This window comes from Callorhinus ursinus, unplaced genomic scaffold (genome assembly GCF_003265705.2).
Source record: "Callorhinus ursinus isolate GAN/ISIS: 27379988/994484 unplaced genomic scaffold, GSC_fseal_2.0 scaffold2, whole genome shotgun sequence".
In the NCBI taxonomy this organism is placed as follows: Eukaryota; Metazoa; Chordata; class Mammalia; order Carnivora; family Otariidae; genus Callorhinus; species Callorhinus ursinus.
Genome location: NW_027397064.1, coordinates 55,521,277 through 55,543,850, shown reverse-complemented (window position 1 = coordinate 55,543,850; position 22,574 = coordinate 55,521,277). Strand labels below are relative to the sequence as shown.

General features: G+C 39.7%; 1 protein-coding gene and 1 non-coding gene across 3 annotated transcripts; one reads left to right on the top strand and one right to left on the bottom strand.

Annotated features, from left to right (window-relative positions):
- Window positions 1-11,329: 11,329 nt before the first annotated feature.
- ATP5MC3 (ATP synthase membrane subunit c locus 3) lies at window positions 11,330-14,852 on the bottom strand. Of its 2 annotated transcripts, none has more exons than XM_073882197.1 (5): window positions 14,778-14,852; window positions 14,469-14,588; window positions 12,982-13,059; window positions 12,276-12,469; window positions 11,330-11,590 (listed from the first exon to the last, which is right to left on the bottom strand). In XM_073882197.1, exons 2-5 carry the CDS (start codon window positions 14,505-14,507, stop codon window positions 11,476-11,478), a joined length of 426 nt encoding a protein of 141 aa, XP_073738298.1. In that variant the 5' UTR covers window positions 14,508-14,588; window positions 14,778-14,852; the 3' UTR covers window positions 11,330-11,475. The 2 variants fall into 2 exon arrangements, with proteins under 2 accessions (XP_073738298.1, XP_025705679.1); XM_025849894.2 differs by having other exon boundaries at window positions 14,469-14,580; window positions 14,767-14,790.
- A 7,022-nt stretch (window positions 14,853-21,874) lies between these two features.
- On the top strand, window positions 21,875-21,976 carry LOC112807926 (U6 spliceosomal RNA). The gene has a single exon (XR_003204193.1). It is a non-coding gene; the product is annotated as a U6 spliceosomal RNA (small nuclear RNA).
- Window positions 21,977-22,574: the final 598 nt, after the last annotated feature.

Genomic DNA, 22,574 nt, shown 5'->3' with positions numbered 1-22,574 from the left:
GGGCGGCACCTCAGGAGGGCGGGGAGGGAGGGGGCGGGAACCAAAGAACACTCACTAGCTGACGATTGGACAAAGAGCCCGGAGGGCGGGAAGCAGTTCTGGAAGGGGGTGGGACCGCAGAGCCAGATGAGAGGAGTCGCCGTAGGCCCTGCTGAAGCCGGCCATTGGCAGGAGCTGCAGACTGGCGTGGGTGTGGGACGCTGTAACCCCTGGACGTTGGGGTCGCGGGAAGGGTTTGACGGTGTGCGGAGAAGTAAGGTGAACTCTGGAAAAGGCTGCGAGTGGCGGGAGGGAAAGCGCGATGAGTCCTCCGAGCTCTGCCACAGAAGCCCGGTATTTTTGTTGCTGTCGCTTCCTGACCCTGGGTAGGAAGGAGGGCAAAACGTTAGACAGGCGCGCGCCTAAACCCACTGTACTGCCACTCTGAAGCCTGAGACGGGGAGTTTTCGTTAAGCTGAGGTTGGGAAGAGGTGGAGTTTGCCGTAAAGTACCCCCAAGGCCTCTACGCGGCTAAGGCGGGAAAGCAAGATAAGTCGGTTTTGGAAAAGAAAAGGAAAAACCTTTACTTTGGATGGTATTTGTTCGAATTTTACTTAGCTATAACTGAAACTGATTCTTCCGCCTCCTGAACGCCTGGTACAGTCTAGGATATTAGCATATAATTATGTTCTGAGTAACTTACCAAAAGAAATACAGTGCCCTCCACTATATAACCGTAAGTTAAAACAGTGCAAGGAGTTGGTTATAGGAGAAAATCTTCCATTAATAAGGTGTATTCTATTTTATCAGTTTTCTTTTACTTAGTAGTTACGGATTTTAAACATACCAACTTTAATAATGTCACACTTTTAAAATATCAGCAACTCCTTATTAACATTTACAAAGGACCAAAGGACACCAAATTAGAATATGGAATAGAAATGGATCTCTTCCCATACTACTATTCCACTGCTCACTGGGTTACTACAATGACAAAGAAATGTCTGTCAAGCTTTGAAAGTAGCTGTTTTAAAAAGGATGGAGAAGGAAGACCATTTGATTAATTTAACATGAGGGACAAAAGAGACCATATATACTGTTCTGCAATTGACACAGATATACTCCTGAAAACACAGAAGAATAGTGCTGAAAATATTTTTTTAATGTTGCTCTGTGATTCTCTATATAACAAATATTTCAGCGTTAAGTGTGGGGATATTGATTGTTCAATAAATATGCACAATGAAAAGTATGATCAGGGGCTCCTGTGAAAATTTGTTTTAACTATCTTTTAAAAAAAGCCATTTTTTCATCTATTATGTGATTATAAATTATGAATAAAGTTTATGTATTAATATAAAATGCACTCTCAAACATCCAAATCAAAGTGAAACTGAAATTATTGGAAGATTGTGAGGTATTGTATTTGAAAGTTAGTAAGTGTGCAGTTCAATAATGGTATGTGGCATAAAAGTGAAATTCTGATGGCACTGAACCTTTTACCAGATTTCTGGCCTCTGTACATATATGTGAGCCAACTCACTCTTTTAAAACTAATTTCATTATTCAAAAGACCAGAAAGAAGCCAGAATATTAACACTGTTTACTTCTCAAGTTAAAATGAAAGTACTATCCCTATCTAATATCAGTGACACTGTAGTAGTGTTTGTGTCATGTAGAACTAATTATATCAGTTAAACCTCGCAGCTCAGATTACTGATACTGAATACGATGATGGACAAGATGTGCAAATGACAAATCACAAGTTATTAGATCAAGTATGTATTCACTAAAACCGTGCTTTTCTCCAACTCTGAACATGTCTAATGTGAGGAAAAGAACTATAAGTGTTATGGCATTGCAAAATTGCATCAATTAGATTTTCTTAAAACAATTATTTTCCATTCACTTATATCAAAAATTCAAAATTCTTTTCTCCACTTTTGATTCATTTTCAGTTGGCAGTAGATTTGGTTTTAAATTTCTCCCCCTCATCCCTACTTCTCCAGTCTGTTGTCAAGTAGTTAAATATCTACATAATGCACATGGAGAGAAACATGTTATTTTATTTATTTATTTATTTTTAATATTTTATTTATTTATTTGATAGAGAGAGACACAGTGAGAGAGGGAACACAAGCAGGGGGAGTGGGAGAGGGAGAAGCAGGCTTCCCACGGAGCGGGGAGCCTGATGTGGGGCTCGATCCCAAGACGCTGGGATCATGACCTGAGCTGAAGGCAGACGCTCAACAACTGAGCCACCCAGGCTCAGAAGAACGTGTTATTTTAAAGAAAATCTTTCAGGAGCCCTCAAAGAAGAAAGAAGAATTATTTAGTAATATAAATAGTACTCTGCTCTGTAAACAAAGTGAGAAAAAAAATAAAGGAGATCACAGGGAAAAAACAGGTGGAAAGGATGCAAACTGTTCCATACCATGTTGGCAACCTGGTAGTTAGAAAATGTCTTGCTTTATATATTTGTAATTCCACAACAGTTCCTTTACTATAACTTTTTTACAAATGGAGAAAAAATTCAGCTTAGACAAAATGAATGTAGTTATTATTTTCAGTTCTGATCTTGTGAACTTGTCTCACTCTCCACATCTTAATAAAACACTTTGCTTTTAAATTTTTTTCTGTCATGCCTCAGTATCCCCTAACAGCCCTAAAATTCTCTACAGTCTTCTCTTTTGCAAATGCAGGAAATTTGTTCTGGACCCCTCCTTTGCCTGTCTTATCATTCCATATGTACATCTACCCAACTTACTCCTAAGAAAATTAGTGAGGATCTGGTAAACCTCCTCTAAGAACCCAGCATGACTTCTGAGTAAAATTGGTATCCCTTAGATACAAGAGGCTATTTGAAGAACACTATTTCTATCACAGAAATGCCCATTATTACATACTGCAAGAAACAATGGAGGCCTCTATTTGCTCTCAAAACCTTCCAAATGCCACAGAATATTGTATTTCCACCTTATTGAGAAGAGCTATTATGTGGTTAATCCATTAATCTGCTAAGGTTCTTAAGAATTCAACTAAAACCCTACTGAAGTATATATATTTATATAAGGTATTTAAGTATACTAAAATATAAATATACAGGTATGTATATATGACAAATAGAGTGAAAAGGAAGATTTAATTTGTAAGTTTCTGTTGTAGCTAAACAAAACACAGCATATTCCAGGGCATCCCTTATGTCTGCCTTGGACTCAGAGAAAGCCTCTGCATTTTCACAGGTATCTTCAAGATGCAGCCCAGTACAGTACAGAGTGATGAGATGAGGACAGCATGGCCCTAGACATTTTAGTTGATTTTTTGGTTGCTTCTACCTCATGGTAGATCTTCTTTCCTTCCCCCCTACAACCTAGGGTTTTCCTGCACATCCCTGAAATGGCCTACATCATAGTTAACCTTTCAGCATCTGTTCTCACTATGGGAATTTCCATTCAGAACATTTCAAGTACAAGGAGGGTCCTTGTCCACTTCTCACCCCCAGTCTTTGGGTCTCAAAAGAGTTTGTAATTAATTGCATGTGGCATTGTGGGGGAAAAATTAGAGGGCTGTATTTATCTTCAAATCATACCTTAGCTTATGCCAGTCTCAGCGAGACCAGTCCAAAGAGAGAGAATGGAATTTAAAGGCCTACTTTCTAGCCTTAGTATCAATGCCTCCTCCTACCTCTCTCTCATCCCACTAACTTGAAAGAGGGTTTATCATCAGTATACTTAGCTTTCCACACACTATAAAGTTACCAATACAGGTAGATGGAACCACTCCTAGGGTAAAGAATTTTGTCTGGCATTCCAGTGTCTACCCTTGATGACTCCCCATAACTAGTCTGTCAATCCGAGGCCCACATAATAGCAAAGCCATGAATTCCTTATGCCAGAAACCAAGAAAGGCCTGGTCATATGGACCCTCCCAAGCCATAGACTAATACCTTTCTCTTTCCAGTTACATTCTCACCTGGGAGACAGCCTCTTATGTTAACTGTAAACCTAATGCTCTGTTTCTATAGTTTACTATTCATAAAGTATCAATATTTATTGAGCATGAACATGCCAGGCACTGTTCCTGGCCCTGCAGCTACAACTATAAACAAGACACAGTCCCTTAAGGAGACTTTCATGGGAGAGGAGGCGAGTCACAACACATTTACCAGCAATATAAACAGTAGTAAGTGCTGTGGAGAAAATAAAGCAGAAATGTGATAACATGCAGTATTATAAGCTTACCCCTTTTGTACAACTTTAGGGGTCTTGTGAGCTAAAGATGTTTTAGATATCTCTGGAGAGGTAGATAAATACTTTGAGTTGTCCTTTAGATAGAAATCTTAAGGGAATAATACTGAGCTGTCCAGTATCTGAGAGACTCAGCCAAACTATGTAACTATTTGAGAAAGCAAACCCTGGGACTCTCCTGTAAGAGGAACAGATCCTGGAATCTCCATGGCTGGAAAATGCTAACTAAATGCTTTTTGTTGAAAAGTAGCCACTGAAAACAACCATGGTCCTCTCAGGAGTCTCTGCCAAGATCAGTTGTAGGATGCTAGCTCATGCTAATAGGTAGAACAATCAAAAGCCCTTGGTTTATGAGTCCCTGTTGATCTTAGGTCAATTCTTCTCTTCAATATTTAAGCTCCCTTGAAAAAGAAGCTCTAAGTTACTAAACATCTAAGAGGAGATAGATTACTTGCATCATTCAGGAGAAGGAAGTGCAGATTCTTACTAGGAATGTGGGCCAATTTTTAGAGATTATAAACAGATTGATAGCTGAAAGGATGTGACCTAGGGATGTAGGGTTACCCTCAATTTACATAACTGTTTCTATAAAGTTGTAAGTGAAATGTCATATTGGAGCCTGTTTTCTCACTGACAGATTATACCAGTGGTTCTATTTTTTATTTTGGGACCCTGCACTCCATAACAACATGTTAACAGAAATAACATTTTAAAAAAATAACTGTATTTTCCAAAACAAAAATAGAATGGCATCATATTCACTTTTGTAAATAACTACATCACACGTAATAGTAGCTGCATTTTTGTATCTCTGTATTTGATCTGTTGTATTATGTTGTTTTGGTTGAAGTTCTGATGACAATCTAGCCTCACACAGCTGTGTTAGTGGAAAAGGGAAGAACTTGTGAACCCCCCGAAAGGTTCTAAGGGCCCTCTGAAGTTTTCAGACCACACTTTGAGAATCATTGGATTAGCAGTACATTCCAAAAGGAAGGGAGGAAAAACTGCCCAATGAATGAGTTGATAGCTTTTTGAAAGATAAGGAGTCTAAGTCAAGGCATGTGGGGAATTGTAGTATTTTAGTACAGTGTTTTAAAAGCTTAATGTATATACAAATCACCTGGGATCCTTCTTAAAATTCAGATTCTGATTCAGAAGATCTGGTGTGAAGCTCTAGAACCTGAACGTCTGACAATGTCCCAAGTGATGCCAACACTGCAGATCCCTGGACTTCACTTTGAGTAGCAATGCTGTAGTATATTGTAATATACACATCACCAGAAAGCCTATAAAAGAATGCACAGGTGAGCTTGTATGTATGTGTTGTAGGAGAAGAGGGTAGGATAAGGGTGGGTGGAGGGAAGAGTATAAATAAACTCATGCTATCTACCTTTGAAAAATCTGTAAAAATGATGACATCACTTATAAGTCCTATATTATCACAAGTTTTGACTACTACTTACTAACTATATGTATATCAAAGCAAGCTAAGGCATAATGTTGCTATTGGCAGAGACAGAGTCCAACTGCCATGTTTGTTGAGGCAGAGGAGGATGATATTAGATCTGAAAAAAAATAATTTTTGGTCCTAATAATGTAAAGAATTTGGAAAGTAATTGATGGACTATGTATTTAGGTCTTATGTCCATAATATTTTCAATAGAGTAATACCATGAAATTACCAAATTAATTTATGCTCAGCATGTAGAGACTTCAACAACTCATAATTTCAGGTGCAGAAATCACATATTTAGAAGGGATTGCAGAGGATAGTACTGATATTTTCTTATTCCAAACACTTAACACCCAAACCAAACCACATTGACTGAAATTACCAAATAGAATTTAAAACTTACAGCAGAAGCATGAGCATATATTTTTTTGGTTCTCATATGATATTTCCCATTTATCTATAATCCTTCTTTAAACTTAACTTTAGTGACATTCATTTCTACCTATAGCTGCTCAGCAAATTTTTATCATTCCTTGGACATACCTTACCTCTAAGAGCTTTTACTCCGAAGTTCTTTACATTTCTTTTCTATTTATTGGGTCTTACTGAAATGGATCTTCAACCGTATTGTGCTCCCTGGACCTTTCACCATCCTATTTTATTTTCATAAAATACACATAACAAAATTTACCATCTTAACCATTTTAAGTATCTATTTCAGTGATATTAAATACATTCATAATGAGGGGCGCCTGGCTGACTCAGTTGGAAGAGCATGCGATTCTTGATCACAGGGTTGTGAGTTTGAGCCCCACATTGGGTACAGAGATTACTTAAAAATCAACTTAAAAAAAATACATTCATAATGCTATACAACCATCATTACCATCCATGTCTATAACTCTTTTCATTTTGTAAAACTGAAATTCCATGCCTGTTAAACTAGACCCCTCCCCCATTGTTCCCACCCCAGCCCCTAGCAACCACAATTCTACTTTTTGTCTCTATGATTTGACTACTCTAACTCCCTAAGTGAATCATACAGTAGTTTGTCTTTTTGTGACAGGTATGTTTCACTTAGCATAGTGTCCTCAGGGTTCATCCACACTGTGGCATCTATCAGAATTTCTTTCCTTTTTAAGGCTAAACAATATTCTATTACATGTATATACCACATTTTGCTCCATCCATTGATGGACACTTCGGTTGCTTCCATAGTTTAGTTATAATAGTGAATAATGCTGCTATGAACATGAGTGTACAAATATCTCTTCAAAACCTTGCTTTCAGGGGAACCCTCCTACACAGTTGGTGGGAATACAAGCTGGTACAGCCACTCTGGAAAACAGTATGGAGGTTCCTCAAAAAGTTGAAAATAGAGCTACCCTACGACCCAGCAATTGCACTACTGGGTATTTACCCCAAAGATACAAATATAGTGATCCGAAGGGGCACGTGCACTCCAATGTTTATAGCAGCAATGTCCACAATAGCCAAACTATGGAAAAAGCCAAGATGACCATCAACAGATGAATGGATAAAGAAGATGTGGTATAGATATACACAATGGAATATTATGCAGCCATCAAAAAAATGAAATCTTGCCATTTGCAACAACGTGGATGGCACTAGAGGGTATTATGCTAAGCAAAATAAGTCAATCAGAGAAAGACAAGTATCATATGATCTCATTGATATGAGGAATTTGAGAAACAAGACCCAGGATCATAGGGGAAGAGAGGAAAAAATGAAACAAGGTGAAAGCAGAGAGGGAGACAAACCGTAAGAGATTCTTAATCTCAGGAAACAAACTGAGGGTTGCTGGAGTGGTGGGGGGTGGGAGGGATGGGGTGGCTGGGTGATGGACATTGGAGAGGGTATGTGCTATGGTGAGCAGTGTGAATTGTGTAAGACTGATGAATCACAGACCTGTACCCCTGAAACAAATAATACATTATATGTTAAAAAAAAAAAAGATAGTAGGAAGGGAAAAATGAAGGGGAGGAAATTGGAGGGGTAGATAACCATGAGAGACTATGGACTCTGAGAAACAAACTGAGGGTTTTAGAGGGGGGAGGTGGGTGAGGGAATGGATTAGTCTAGCAATGGGTATTAAGGAAGGCACGTATTGCATGGAGCACTGGGTGTTATACGCAAACAATGCATCATGGAACACTACATCAAAAACTAATGATGTAATGTATTGTGACTAACATAATAAAATAAAATTAAAAAATAACAAAAAACAAAATGTTGCTTTCCATTATTTGGGGGTATATACCCATAAGTGGAATTGTTGGATCACATGGCAATTCTAGTTTTAACTTTTTGAGGAACCACCATACTGTTTTCCACAGCTGCTGTACCATTTTTGCATTCCTACAAGCAGTGCACAAGGGTTCCAATTCCCCCATATCCTTGCCAACACTTTTTGTTTTGTTTTTTATAGTTGTCATACTCCAGGGTGTGAGGTGGTATCTCACTGTAGCTTTGATTTGCATTTCCCTAATGATTAGCAATGGTGAGCATCTTTTCATGTATTAGTCAGCCATGTGACTATCTTCAGAGAAATGTCTATTTAAGTCCTTTGACCATTTCTAAATTGTGTTGTTTTTTGTTGTTGAGTTTTAGGACTTCTCTCCATATTGTGGTATTAATCCCTTATCAGATACAGGATTTGCAAATATTTTCTCCCATTTTGTGGGTTGTTTTTTACTGTTGACCATGTCTTTTATTGCACAAAATTTTAAAACTTTCATGATACTCAGTTTATCTAATTTTTTTCTTTTGTTGCCTGTCTTTGGTGTCGTATCTCAGAAATCATTGCCAAATCCAGTGTCCTGAAGCTTTTGCCCTGTTTTCTTCTAAGCTTTGTAATTTTCAGTCTTTTTAAGTCTTTGACCAATTTTGAGTTAATTTTTGTGTATGTTATTAGGTAAGGGTCCAACTTCATTCTTTTGCATGTTAATATTGAGTTTTCCAGGCACCATTTGTTGAAAAGGCTCTCATTTCCCCATTGAATGGTCTTGACACTCCTATCAAAAATTATTGGACTGTATATGCAAGGATTTATTTCTGGGCTCTCTATTCTATTCCATTGGTCTTTTGTCTTTATGCCACTAACACTGTTTTAATTACTGCAGCTTTGTAGTAAGTTTTAAAATAAGGAAGTTCATGCATACATCATTTTTTAAGCTTTCTCCACCTCTTTAGTTCTTTGATCATCTTTAATATGGTTGTTTTAGTCTTTCTCTAGGAGATCTGCCCCATCAGGTCTTTTTCTGCAAGATTTATTTTCCCTTTGAACGGGCCATACTTTCCTGTTTTTTGAATGCCTTTTTGTTGTTGCAAACTGGACATCTGAATAACGTGGTTATCTCTGGCAATCAGATTATCCTCCTTCCCTAGGGTTGTTATTTTATTATTTTTGATTGTTGTATACTGTCTCTGTGTGAAGGATTAGCTTGATGTATAAACTTAATGTTTTGTCTTCTCTGAGCCTGTGCCTTTTCTTGGGCATGAGTGGTTACTTTCTAATTTTCCCTGTATATGCAGGTGTTTTTGAATGTCCTAGTCTTTAGCATCTGGCTCCCAAAAGGGGAAAAAGAAAAAACAAGGGGGGAAATGGATACCTTCCCCTGGAAGTCACTTCAGCTGGAGGGGAAGGGGCTTGCAACAATGAGGGGAGGGGCAGCAACAATGGCCACCCTCCTCTTTATCTGTACCTCTGTAACCAGAAGTAACAATCAGTGATCAAAGAAAGCATTGATAACCAATATTTGGAGGACAGGGTTTTTTCTGCTTACCCTGGTTCCCGCAAGCTGTGTGGAAGCTGCTCCAAGATGTGCATAGCAGCCTGCCCTGCGGTTGGGGCTGAGGGTTGGCAGCTGCTACTCCATGAAGACCTGAAATTGAAATTAACCCCACTTTACAGTTCAAGCCTTCCTCTGGAAGTTGCAAGCCTCTACTAGACAAGAGTTCCAATATAGTCAAATTAGATTTGGACAGTGCAATTGTTGTCTAGGTGGGAAGAGATTCCTGGTGCTTCCCACTCCATCTTTCCAGGATACCCTTGACCTCCCTCTTTTATTCTAACTTATCACTCCTATTGTGGCTTTACTCATTCCTTACCAGGTTTGAAGCTCAGAGGTTAGCCTGTTAATGTCCTTGCTTGCTGTCTGCTTAAAGCTCCTTTGACCTGTCATTTCTTCTCGTCAGTAACCAGCCTTGATAATAACCCTCACTGCTCTGTTAATCAGTTGTGTTAACAAACTTCCCAACATTGCTGGGGAGTCATAAGACTAGGTTGAGACTTACAAGTTCATGTTACCACCTGGAGCTGGGCTCTTCTGCGCTTCTGCTGCCCTTCACCTGGAGCTGGGTTCTGCACTTCTTTTGTTCACATCTACTCCATACCATACACCATACCTTTCCTCTTTTCAAGCCCACAAGGTTAAGATCATGCTTCAATTTTGTGCTTTAAATTGTTAACAAAACGTCTCCCAAATCAGCTTTTCCTTTGTCATCCCTGACATAAACATACCAAAAAAAAAAAAATCAAAGCATGGTCTTTGGAATCGAGTAAGGTCTGAATCTGGATGCCATCTTTGCCACTTTGTTATCTGATTTTGGGAATTAACCTTTCTTAAGCCTATTTTTCTGTCTATTTTTTCTCCCCAATTATGCAGGGTTGTCATGAGGACTAAAATTCCTAGGAAAGGTAGTGGCACTTGTGTGATGCACATACCCTGTCCTTCCCCAACTGGTTCCCAAGATCTAGACATCAAATCCTAGATATAATTTTCACATTTTTTTAAAACATACTGTAGTATTAGAAACAAACTGTTGTTGAACCAACTAGCATCCCAAGATGCTACTGATAAGCAATGCTTTAGCGATTTTTGGCTTTAAAAATATAGCCAATTAAGTTTACTTTTTGGTATTTGGTTTTTATTACTTTTAAATTTTATTTGACAAAGAGAGCCAGAGAGCACAAGTGGGGGGGGGAGGATGGCAGAGGGAGATGAGCAGGGAGCCCGCCACAGTGTTCAATCCCAGGACCCTGTAATCATGACCTGAGCAGAAGGCAGACACTCAACCAACAGAGCCACCCAGGCACCCCACCTTTTAAAATGTTTTTATTTGATATTTGGTTTCTAATGAGAGCCTTGTTCAGGCAAGAAACTAGCTGCTAGAGATTTTCTTCTTAGAAACTCTACTTTGTTATATAGACACTTAATTGCTTAACATGAGACTTACTGAAAAAGCAAAAACCACCCCCAACCCTAGTCTAACAAGGCTTCAATTCCTAAAAAGCTGACGTTACTTATTTGTAGATCCAGCTTTATAAGACCAGCCAAGTTAGTCTCGGAAGGTAATTCTGCTCCCAGGTATCATAATTCGTTACTATCTTAGTTTAATTAATTGTATCTCATAGAAACTGAAAACACATATTTCTCCTTTATATGAGTAACCAAAAGCCCTGCGAATTACAATGTGCAGAATACTATATAAAAGAATTCTCATAAAAATTGACTCGTTTTCGTCACGGTGCAACTGCTTAGTTTCCTGACTTGTATAGCATCTGCCTGAATGCATAATCTTCTTTGTGATGATCTAAATTTAGGTCAAGTACAAATCACGGCAAAAATTAAAGTTTTCATCTTTAATGAAATGACCTTGGAAATAATGTACATTTCCATGACACCAATACTACAGTTTTCGGAGTCACAGTAAGATACACAGAATTACATCCGTAATTAATATGAATGCCAACATTTCAAGCAGTAATTTCTGTTACATGGCAAACAAAATCAAGAAAGCAACCATCAAACAAAAGAGACCCATAGCTTCAGACAAGGCAAATCCCAGGATAGCATATGAGAACAGCTGCTGCTTCAGCGAAGGGTTTCTAAAAGAGACACAACACATGTAATTGTTACTTTGAAGTATTTTCTGAATTCCAATACGTTTGGTAAACGTTAAAGAATCAGATTACTAGTATGGGATCTTTGTAAACTGGCAAGTCCTGGACAAGTATCTGCCTAGATCTCTTTTGCTTCTGCCTTTGTTCGATATTCCTTTCTTTTCAATCCTAATCATATGGAGAAAAGGTAGGAAGTGATCTCTGTATGTCAATATAAATGGTTAGTCTTCATCCATTTTGAGGGGTTCAGACATACTTGCTATTCCCATGAAAGTACATTCTATACCTCTTAAGATCTGATAGTTTAGAAATAAGGTCTTAAAATGGAAATTGAAACTTTTATTAAAGACTGTGCTGTTAACTAGTCCCAATATAGTTTAACATCAAGAGTGCAGTCTCTGAAGTCAGAATTAAAATTTCTGACACTTACTAGCTACTTGGGCAATTAGTATAATTTCTGTAAGCTCATCCTTCCTAAGTAAACTAGGATATATCTCCAAGGGGTATTATGAGGGTTAAGTGAGATCATGCATGCAAAGCCCTCAAAATACAATGCAAGACACAGAGTTGGCACTTAATACAAAGTAGCTCTTATTATTTCACTAGTTTTCTAGGTTTCCAACTATGTCAAGCATGCTCTTAAAGTAGCTTATTTGGTGATAGAAATTACCTGGCATAACCAATGATAAGGCTGCCAAAGACTGTTCCAATACCAGCACCAGAACCAGCCACTCCCACTGTTGCAGCACCTGCACCAATAAATTTGGCAGCAGTATCAATGTCTCTGCTGATTGCACTGGTCTGAAACTCCCTTTGGATTAGTTGAGACACACCATTCTGGGCCCCATTAAATACCGTAGAGCCCTAGAAAAAAGGAAATAAAGGCAAAGGTTAAATCAGTAATCACAATTAGCTATTTTAATTACTACACTGTCAAATGGTAACTACTTCTCTATTTTGTGATTTCAAATAGGAGATTGTGTGGCACAGTGGAAAAATCAAGAGCTTCGAGTAATTCCAATGTTGTAGAATAGGGATAACAATATACCTCATAAGGTTGTTGAAAATTATGAAACACTGTATTTCAATATGCTTTTTAATAGAGTAGGCTTTTCAATAACTGTAGCTAATATGATCTTAAATATAGGCAACTCAAGACTATATACTTAATATACTGGCTTTATTTCTTGGCCAACTCAGCCAGGTTTCATTGGCTTATCCTCTGCAGTATTTTTTGCATACGAGGGTGGAAAAAGACTGCCTTCAAACCATTCACTAATGAGGTTTTTTTTTTTTTTTTTTTTTACCCTCCCTTTAATTAAAACCCTAAGACTTACTTGGTGGGGTTACTTAATTTCTATTATTACTGCTATTACCTCTCCAGTCCTAGCCTCTGGTCGAGATAACACTGATGCAGAAATTGGTCTGTAGGCAACTCTGGATCCAGCTCGGATCTATTAAGGAAAAAAACATTCCAAATATTAAGAGTAGATAAGACTTCAATGACCCTTCTTGTACCATGAGTTCTAAAAAAGCCATCAGCAAAAATTTATCAGAAAGCTCATAACTTTTCTGTATTGTCTCTTATCTTGCTGTTTGGTTATTTTCAGTCCATGAAGGGAATTTTATTTTAAAGTTGCTAATTAAAGTTAAAAGTGTGCTACATAATCTATTTGTAATAATCTGAATAGAACTTCTAAATGCTTAAAAAGAAAGCACATTTTTATTTATTTTTTATGACCTTTTTTTTTTTTAAGATTTTTTAATTTATTTATTCGACAGAGAGACACAGCGAGAGAGGTAACACAAGCAGGGCGAGTGGGAGAGGGAGAAGCAGGCTTCCTGTCAAGCATGGAGCCTGAGGCAGGGCTCGATCCCAGGACCCTGAGATCATGAACTGAGCTGAAGGCAGACGATAACAACTGGCCACCCAGGCACCCCAGAAAGCATTATTCTTAAAATTTCAATTATTGTAGCGCCACGATTCAGATCAGAAAAAAAGCAATAGACATCCCACATTCTTTGGTAAGTTTAAGTGGATCAACAAGTTTATCAAGTGTTGCTATAAACGTTTGTCGTTTAAATTAGCCCATCATTTAATATGAGGACCACAACTTCCGAAATATTCCTGTATGTCCACTAATTTTAAGATACAAAAGCAGTTTAAACAATTCTGTATCAGTGTAAGAATAATCAGTGAAATATCTCACCATAAGGACATACTTAAGTCCAGCGTCTCTGCCCTTGAGTGTCCACTACACTAAGGTCACATAAAATGCCTTCAGAACCAAGACCTGATTCTCTAAAACAAATCCCCCACATCCTACTTCACCTAAAGCTTTTCCAAAATGCTTATGGAAATAACAGCCAGAGGCAGGAAGAAAGACTTTCGTCTCCACCATCTCTTCCTCCGCCCACACAGGGTGAGGCAAAGTCCCTCCCTCTGCAGGAGCGAGTTTGACCTACAGATAGGCAAGGGAGAACGCTGCTGCGGTCAACTAGGCCTCAGAGGCCCCCTACATCCTTAAGACCACCCGAACCTTCGCGCCGACCCCAACCCCACAGAATACCCGTGGAGGAGGGGGAGGGGGCCGCTCCGGCACTAGGGGCAAGGAGGGTTTGACCTACAGCGAGTGGGGCCTGACAACTAGGCCTCGGCTACTCTCCACCGCACTAGTGGAGGGGAGAAGCGAAGTGAGTTGCCCCAGGATTAGTAGGAAAGGAAGAAGAGGACATACAGGGTGCGGGGTGCGCGGTCCCCACAGGTTGGTGTGCCCCGCCCAGAGGTGCCCCATTCAACAACGTGGACGCTCCAGGCCAAGCGGTCCGCCCTCAGCGCCCCGGCCCAGCCTGGACTACGCACCAGAGCGGGGGTGCAGGCGAGCTTGGCGCAGGCGAACATCTTACACTCTTCGGGGCAGGGCGGCTGGAGGACCTGGGTGACGGCCGACGTGGGCTCCACTCCCGCTTCCCTTCTGCGGAGGTAAAGGGGCATAAGGTCAAGTGCCCTCCCGGGCCTGTCCTTCCCACCCAGGTCCCGCGGGCTCCCGTGCACGCCGTCGGCTTGGGCCCTCGTCCAGCGAGGCGCGAGCTGAATGAATGGGTCCTGACCCAGCGCTGCTCCGCCCCGGCCAGGCCCGGCTCTCGCGCCCTCCGCTTACCTTCCCCGGAGGTGGTGGCGGCGGCAGCGGCAGCGGCAGCGGCAGCGACGGCGGCAGAGGTCGAAGGAGTGGCGCTGGACGCGCAGGCGCGGTCCGCCTCTTATCCGCGCCGCGGCACCCGGATGGAGAAGGCGGGGAAACGGGGGCAGTAGGGAAGACACTCAAGGTCACTTTGTAACAACTTTATTGGCAACTAGTTGGGAAGGACAACGACAGCCACACAGAGGTGGGCTGGCGGGCAGTGGCTGGTAAAGGAGAGGCAAAAAGAGGAAATTGAAAACTGGCCCTGGCAGAGAGAACTGAACAGGTTGTTTCTCTTTTGATTTAAGCTGGCCAGAGGATAGTGCGACTTTTTCTTTCAGTTGACACCTTGTGAGATTTGACTTTTTTTTTTTTTTTGAGATTTGGCTTTTTAATCAGTTGTTACTTCTCTTTACTAGAGGGGCCCCCTTCCTGGTCATTCTCCTGCTCTGTGAAATAGGACTCTGTGTGTGCGTGGGGAAAGAGTTCATGCACTGCTTGACAGAAGAAATTAGGGTCCCCAGCAAAGCGAATACATTTCCTTGAAGGAATCTGTTAAAGTATTCCAAAAATATGGCTACTCCTTTGAGTGACAGGACCTGACAAAGAAGTACTGGGACAAAGGAATGAGCACATGAATAGGTCAAAGAGTTTTGTGACTTTGGGCACAAAGTTGCCGCTTGGTAAAGTGAGGGAGGTAATTTTTCCTCCAGCTGTATGCTTGGAAGAATTAAGAGATGTGATGTATTATATGGGACTAAAGAAAAGTCCGAGTATTTTCAAAACCGACCCAACTTTAGCACCTGCTTTTGTCCAAATGATTGGACAAATCATTTTCTTTGATGAATACAGAAATGTCTCAGAAAAAAATGGCTCTTACTGAACTTCTAGTAGATCCTCAAATTCTGTAAATTTTACTAAGTTGTTCTTAGTAGTTCTACTGGAAGTGATACTAGTCAACATAAAAGATTGATCATCTAGTATGCCCAGTTGAAGGGATAGCAGGGGACTGAAATCCCACCCACTTGGCCTAGAGTCTTGGCATGGGACAATGTCCACCCAGAGGATCACCCTTTTTCTAATTAGCACAAAGGTGTGGTATCATCTAGTGGCAACCCTAGGGAGAAGCCCTCAGAATTGAAACATGAAGAATGAATAAGATTTTGTCACTGACCCAACTTCAAATGCAAATGATTCAAAATCATGTGAAAGCTAATCATTTTAGGCTCAATCTTCAGCTGATAAAATAGATAATTCATTTGAATTCACATGTGCAGTTTTAAGAAGGATTATTTTCTCAAGCACTCAATTCTTACCTGAAGGATGTAGTATCCTGTGATGTCTAAAGTAGAATAAACAATGCTCTGCATTCATCAGAGTTCTCCGGAGAACCAGACCAGTAGGAGATTAATTGATTAATTTTTGATTTATCTATTTATTTATTATGAAGAATTAGCACATTGTGGTTATGGAAGCTGAGAAGTCCCGTGATCTGCATTTCCAAGCTGGAGACCCAGGAAAACCAGTGGTATAATTCAGTTAGAATCTGAAGGCCTGAGAACCAGGGAGGCCACTTGTAATTCCCAGTCTGAATGAGATGAGATGAGATGTCCCAGCTCAATAGTGAGATGGGGGGAAAAGGGCAAATTCTTTCTTCCTCTGCCTTTTGTTCCATTCAGACCCTAAATGGATTGGATGATGCCCACCCAGAGTGGGGAGGACAGTCTTTATGAGCCCACTGATTTAAAGGCTAATCTCATCCAGAAACACCTTCACAGACACACCCAGAGATAACATTTAATTTAGGCACCCCATGGCCGGTCAAATTGACCCAAAATTAACCATCACATATCCCATTCTTCAATAATAGATCCTCATAAGGGACGAACTATCCTAGATGGGTTTGTGTACAGAGATGGTTTAAGGGAGGTTCTTATCTCCTCAGCCATAAATCAGTAGCAGTAACTGTTGAAGAGGAAGAGGAGGCAGGAGAGAAGCTGAGATCCCTAAGAGGATCATTTCCAGGGTGCATATGGGCTAGGTGCCTATGACAGGGAGACGTTCGGTCTAAGTCCAGGCTCTGACTGTCAATATGTCAGTAAGCAGGTGAACTGGCCTAGAAGAGGAGATAGTAGGTCCTTGGTGAGTTCGATCAGTTAAAGTTTATTTATGAAGAATATTAGGTGTTCAAAGAACAGATAGTGCTACCTGTGAGAACGGCTTGTGTGTGTGTGTGTGTGTGTGTGTGTGTGTGTGTGTGACAAAGTGGATCTTGAGTGATACCAACCCATGTTGCTAGAGGGTGAATATTTGCACTGAGGAAGGTTGAAGAAAAATGTCACCTTCTGAGAGGAGTAAAGTGAGACCATAAAGATGCACAGGGGACTTCTTTTGAAGTATTCAATTCTCTATTTTTTTCTTAAATAGTGGAGATGATCATCTTTTTTTTTTAAGATTTTATTTATTCATTTATTTGAGAGAGAGAGAAAGAAAGAGAGTACATGTGTGCATGTGCCAGCAGGAGTGCGAGCTGGGGGAGGGGCAGAGGGAGGGACAAGCGGACTCCACACTGAGCTGGGAGCCTACTGGGGGGTGGGGGCTGGATCTCATGACCCTGAAATCACAACCTAAGCCAAAATCAAGAGTCGGGCGCTCAACTGACTGAGTCACCCAGGCACCCTAGAGATGATCATCTTAAGTGATGACATCATAGTTTGGTATTATGTGATAAGCCTGAGTGAAGATGGCATGGAGAAGAAAGGAATGGGGCAGTAAAGAGAAGTATAGAAAATCCTTTTCCCAATGTAAGTGCAATAATCCCTCCTATCCTGCATGCCCCTTTGCAATGTGACTTTGCCACTCATCAAGTAATGGAGTCTGTTTTCCTTCTCCTTAAATCTGGGCTAATCTTATGACTTGCTTTGACCCAGAGAAGTGACAGTGTGACTTCTGGACTAATAAGAGGTCTCATAGCTTTCATTTTCTCTTTGGAAGCCAACCATCACATCAAGAAACATGGGTTAGACTACTAGATAAGACTAGTAGATAAGAAACCTTCTGGACAGAAAAAAAGTCTCATAAAAGAGAACTGAGGTGCCCCGGACATTTGAGTGAGGCCCTGTTGGGTTTTCTAGCTTCAATCAAGCCTTCCCAGCCAACACCACATGGAAGAGAAATGAGCCTTGCCTAAATTTCCTGACCCACAGAATCAAGAGCAATGAAAAGGTTATTGTTTGAAGCTACGAAGTTTTAGGGTGGTTTGTTACACAGCAAGAGATAACTGAAACAAGAAGATACTGTCTTCAAAATATCCACTCCTGGGCGCCTGGGTGGCTCAGTTGGTGAAGCGACTGCCATCGGCTCAGGTCATGATCCTGGAGTCTCTGGATCGGGTCCCGCATCGGGCTCCCTGCTTGGCAGGGAGTCTGCTTCTCCCTCTGACCCTCCCCCCCTCTCATGTGCTCTCTCTCTCAAATAAATAAAATCTTTAAAAAAATTTAAAAACAAATCCACTCCTTTGAGATCCATGTGGTGGCAGCAGCATTTTTTTTTCTTTTTAAGGTAATATCTACACCCAACTGGGGCTCGAACCCAGGACCCTGAATCAAGAGCTGCATACTCCACCCACTGCGCCAGCCAGGTGCCCCTTTTTAAATTAATTTTTTAAAGTAATCAGGAGGCAGCAGCATCTTAATGTGGGCAATTTCAGTTCAGAATTCCAGGCATAACTCAGAGCAAATCAGATAGAAGCACATGTTTTGTGCACTGACTCCCCTTTCCTTGAAATTCTGGGGTGGGGTAGGATTGTTATTGTAAAACTATTATAAGATTGCTCTAACCTGGACACATGGAAAGATGCTTAAATTATCTGCTTTTGAAAGTTTCCATTTTAATAGCCTGTGAAGTTTTCACCAGCCTTCTCACATTAGTGTGATTTAAAAATATATTATTTGTGGAAACAAAAATCAGAAATGGAAGTTAAAAATATTCTGGGCTTTGTTATAAAACTATTTTGCTTTTCTTATTAAAATTTTGTTTCGTATTATTGGTCTTAATTTTCTATCATTTTATCTTTTTTAGGAAGATGAACCTCTAAACCTGTACTAATGCTATAGGATCATTCAGTCAAGGTGAGCTCCAAATAAATACTGTGTCCTCTTTGAACATAGTAAGTATACAGGAAAATATAAGAGTTTACATTATAATTGGGGTATATGAAAAATTGAACTGGTATATAAAAAATTGGAGAAAAACACAAATTAGTAACTGTTTTAGGACTATGTTGTATGGTGTGTAATAAGGGAAACACCTTCAGAAAAGAGATTGGCCTGCTTAGAAAGTGCCTCACTGAGACAGACTTGAGCTCGGATGAGAGAGATGGGCTGATTTGTTTAGAAAAGATTTCTTGGGGGGCGCCTGGATGGCTCAGTTGGTTGAGCGTCTACCTTCGACTCAGGTCATGAACCCAGGGTCCTGGAATTGAGCCCCTCATCAAGGTGCCTGCTTCTTCTTCTCCCTCTGCACCACTCTCCCCCCCACCCCACGCTCATGCTCTATCATGCTCTCTCTCTCAAATAAATAAATAACATCTTTTAATAAAAAAAAAAGAAAGAAAACATTTCTTGGTATCCTTTATATAAAACCTAACACTGTCTAGGCTACTAATCACTTTCGAGTGCAGAAATTTTTGTCCTTAATCTTCATTTTTGACTCCTTTACAAATTATTTAGCTACTTTCATGCCATGGAATAAATATTTACTAAATGACTCCAAAGATTTAGTAAGGAATTAAAAGTAAATGTATCTTTTTATGGCCTTTCAGAGGTCCAGATGGTCCAGGCTAAAATTTATATTAAAGAATTACATGAAAACGATATACTAATATATTAAATATTATTACATCCTTTTTTTCTGGTAAGATATGCTAGTTATTGAGGAAAAAGACAATTTTATATCACAGTTGATAATTAATATAGAAAGACTATGTTAGAAGAAAATGAGTAAGTATATAGATATGAGATCAAGTCCCTCTTTTGCCTCTTGTCCATCAGGCACAGCATAGGGAATATAGTCAATAATATCTTAATAACATATGGTGACATATGTTTATTGTGGTGGTGACTACACTTATTGTGGTGAGTCCTGAGGAATGTATAGACTTGTCGAATCACTATGTTGTACACCTGAAACTAATAAAACATTGTATGTCAACTGTACTTCAATAATAGATAAAAGAGTATGTAAGTTACCCATTTTTCACTTAATTTCACTTAATCTTTCTATGGCTAGTTGCCTATACAACATATGTTCTCCTTTTCTTTCTTGGTTATAGAACCCTGTTCAGTTAAAAAATACTGAACTTCCCAGGTTTCCTTACAGTTAAGAATGATCAGTGATATGTGAGTTAAAGTTACTTGGTATTGCCTCTAAGAATGTATACAAAGGGTATAACTTCAACTGGCTCATTTCTTTTTTTTCTTTCCCTTTTTTTTTTTCCTGCTTGGAATATGGATCCAATGTCTGGAGGTGAAGCAACAATCTTGTACCCGTGAGTACAGAAACCGAACATTAAGGATGGAGAAGTTGGAAATGGAAAGGAGATTGAGTTCTTAACTTTTTTTTTTAAGTAGCTAGAGCTGCTATTTACTGTCTGTTTATGGACTTCATGTTATACAAGAAAAAAAACCTCTATTTGCTTAAGCCACTGAGGTCAGTCTTCTGTTATATACAGCTGAACACAACACAGACTAATGGGTCTACATCTCTGATGCCTTTTGGTCTTTAGTCTGTGATTACAGCAGAAATAGCCCTCCTCCCACAGAATTTACATTAATTTAGGACTGTCTTTTTTCCATATTCCATGGTATATCTGGTATATCTGATAGGGACCAACTAGGAGACAAAACCATTTTAGTAATTTGACAAAGAAAATTTAATGTAAAGATTGTTAACCAATAAAAGGTATCTACTAAGAAGGATAGAGTGGATTCTAAGGGGTGCAGAAGTAGCAACTGTCGGAATAGCTACTACCCTTGGCTAAGGAAGAATGAACAGAGAGGAAGAATTTGGAAATTTAGAGGAGAGGGCATGGCTGTCACAGGAACTTATAGTCAACTTGTGGTGAAGGAACTTGCTGGAGGTACCAGCCACAAATAAACCAGGAAGACTGCTGAGGTGCACATAACCAGGCCTCTCTTGCAAACCAACCGATGGGCTCCACACCAGAAGAAAGAAAAGTTGGTTCCTCCAGCTCTGGCCTCACAGAGTCTTTCCATAGCCCTCTCCTGGCAATGCCTAACATTTTGCCAGTTGTCAAAGCAGAAATGCCTGCAGGGTCCAGCTCTAGAATAACGAAGCAAGGCAAAGAAGGATGGATTTGTAGCTGAGAAGCCATAAGTTAATAACTGGCACAGATGGTAAGATTCTCAAGGGCAAGGATAAGGTCTAATTCTATTTATGTCTTCTACAGCACCTAACAGAGTTAAACATAGTAGTCACTCAATACATTTTTGCTCAATAATATATAAGGGGCTTAGTATATACAAAGTAATTTGAAATAATTTTTTTGTTCTTCTCTTTTGACTAAGATATTAGTTTCTTTGGACAAGTTAGAATGACCTCTAGAATGCCTTTTCTTTCTAGTATTGCAGAATTCAAACTAAGAGAAACTGAGGAACATTTTTCGGTTTGTGACATGGGTTTGTTCAAACATTTTTATGTGTTTATGAAGGACTCTGAGTTTATACTCTCATGTGCTTAATGAATTCATTGAAAAACCAAAACATTAGCACCCTTTATTGATCCATTCTTTTGAGACAACATAATATTGGCAGGAATGGTTCATAAACTGAAGCAGCCTCAAGTTGGAGTTGTGAAGTAGGCAATGTCCATCTGCAGTTCCTTTTTCACTTCTTTTTTCAATGCCTTTGGTCCATCCCGAGCCACTTGTTCTTTCTGCAGGCACCTGCTATCTTCATGGTGACTATTGACTATGCAAGTTTCTCCACGGTGGCACCTACTGAAGCCATCTCTCTCCCGGCAGAGTCCAGCTTCTGAACTCTTACCCATGTAAAATATTCATCTCTTAGTGCTTGCTTCAGCAGCACATATACCAGCATTATAATGATAGAGAAGATTAACATGGTCCCTGTGCAAGGACAACACACAAACTCAAATATTCCATATTTTTATAGTACGCTACCATTTACCTCAGAAGGTAGGGTGGAGAGATGGTGATGGATGTTAATGCATCTAAGAAGTGGAAGGAATTACAAATGTATTTCCTATGTTGAAAAACTAGAAGGTTTTTCAACCATCAACAGATGGTTACCCATGGGAAGAGAAATAGGTTAGAGGGAATAAGAATAGAAGCTAGACTTCTTTGAATTATACTTTGCTTTGTAGATTTGATTTTGGAAGCATGCAAACCATTTATGAAAGTAAATGTTTAAAAAATCCCCCCAAATTGAAAGTAAATGAAACAAGTGAATTTAACTGCATCTAATTGGTATCATAACTACACGGGGTAAATACAGAGAGTTTCTATAGATGAATAAAAAGCTCCTTGATCACTCTGCTTCAAGTGCACTGGTCTCTTTGCTATTCCTCCAACATGCCAACCATATTCCACCTCATAGAGTTGCACATTTGTTCCTTTAGCCTGGACCACCTTTCTGCTGGATATTCACTTGGTTTACAACTCTACTTTGTTCAAGTCTTTGCTCAAGTCTCTTCTTAAGAGAGGCCTTCCTGAATCCGTTACATATCTTTGTCTGTCTCCATAACAC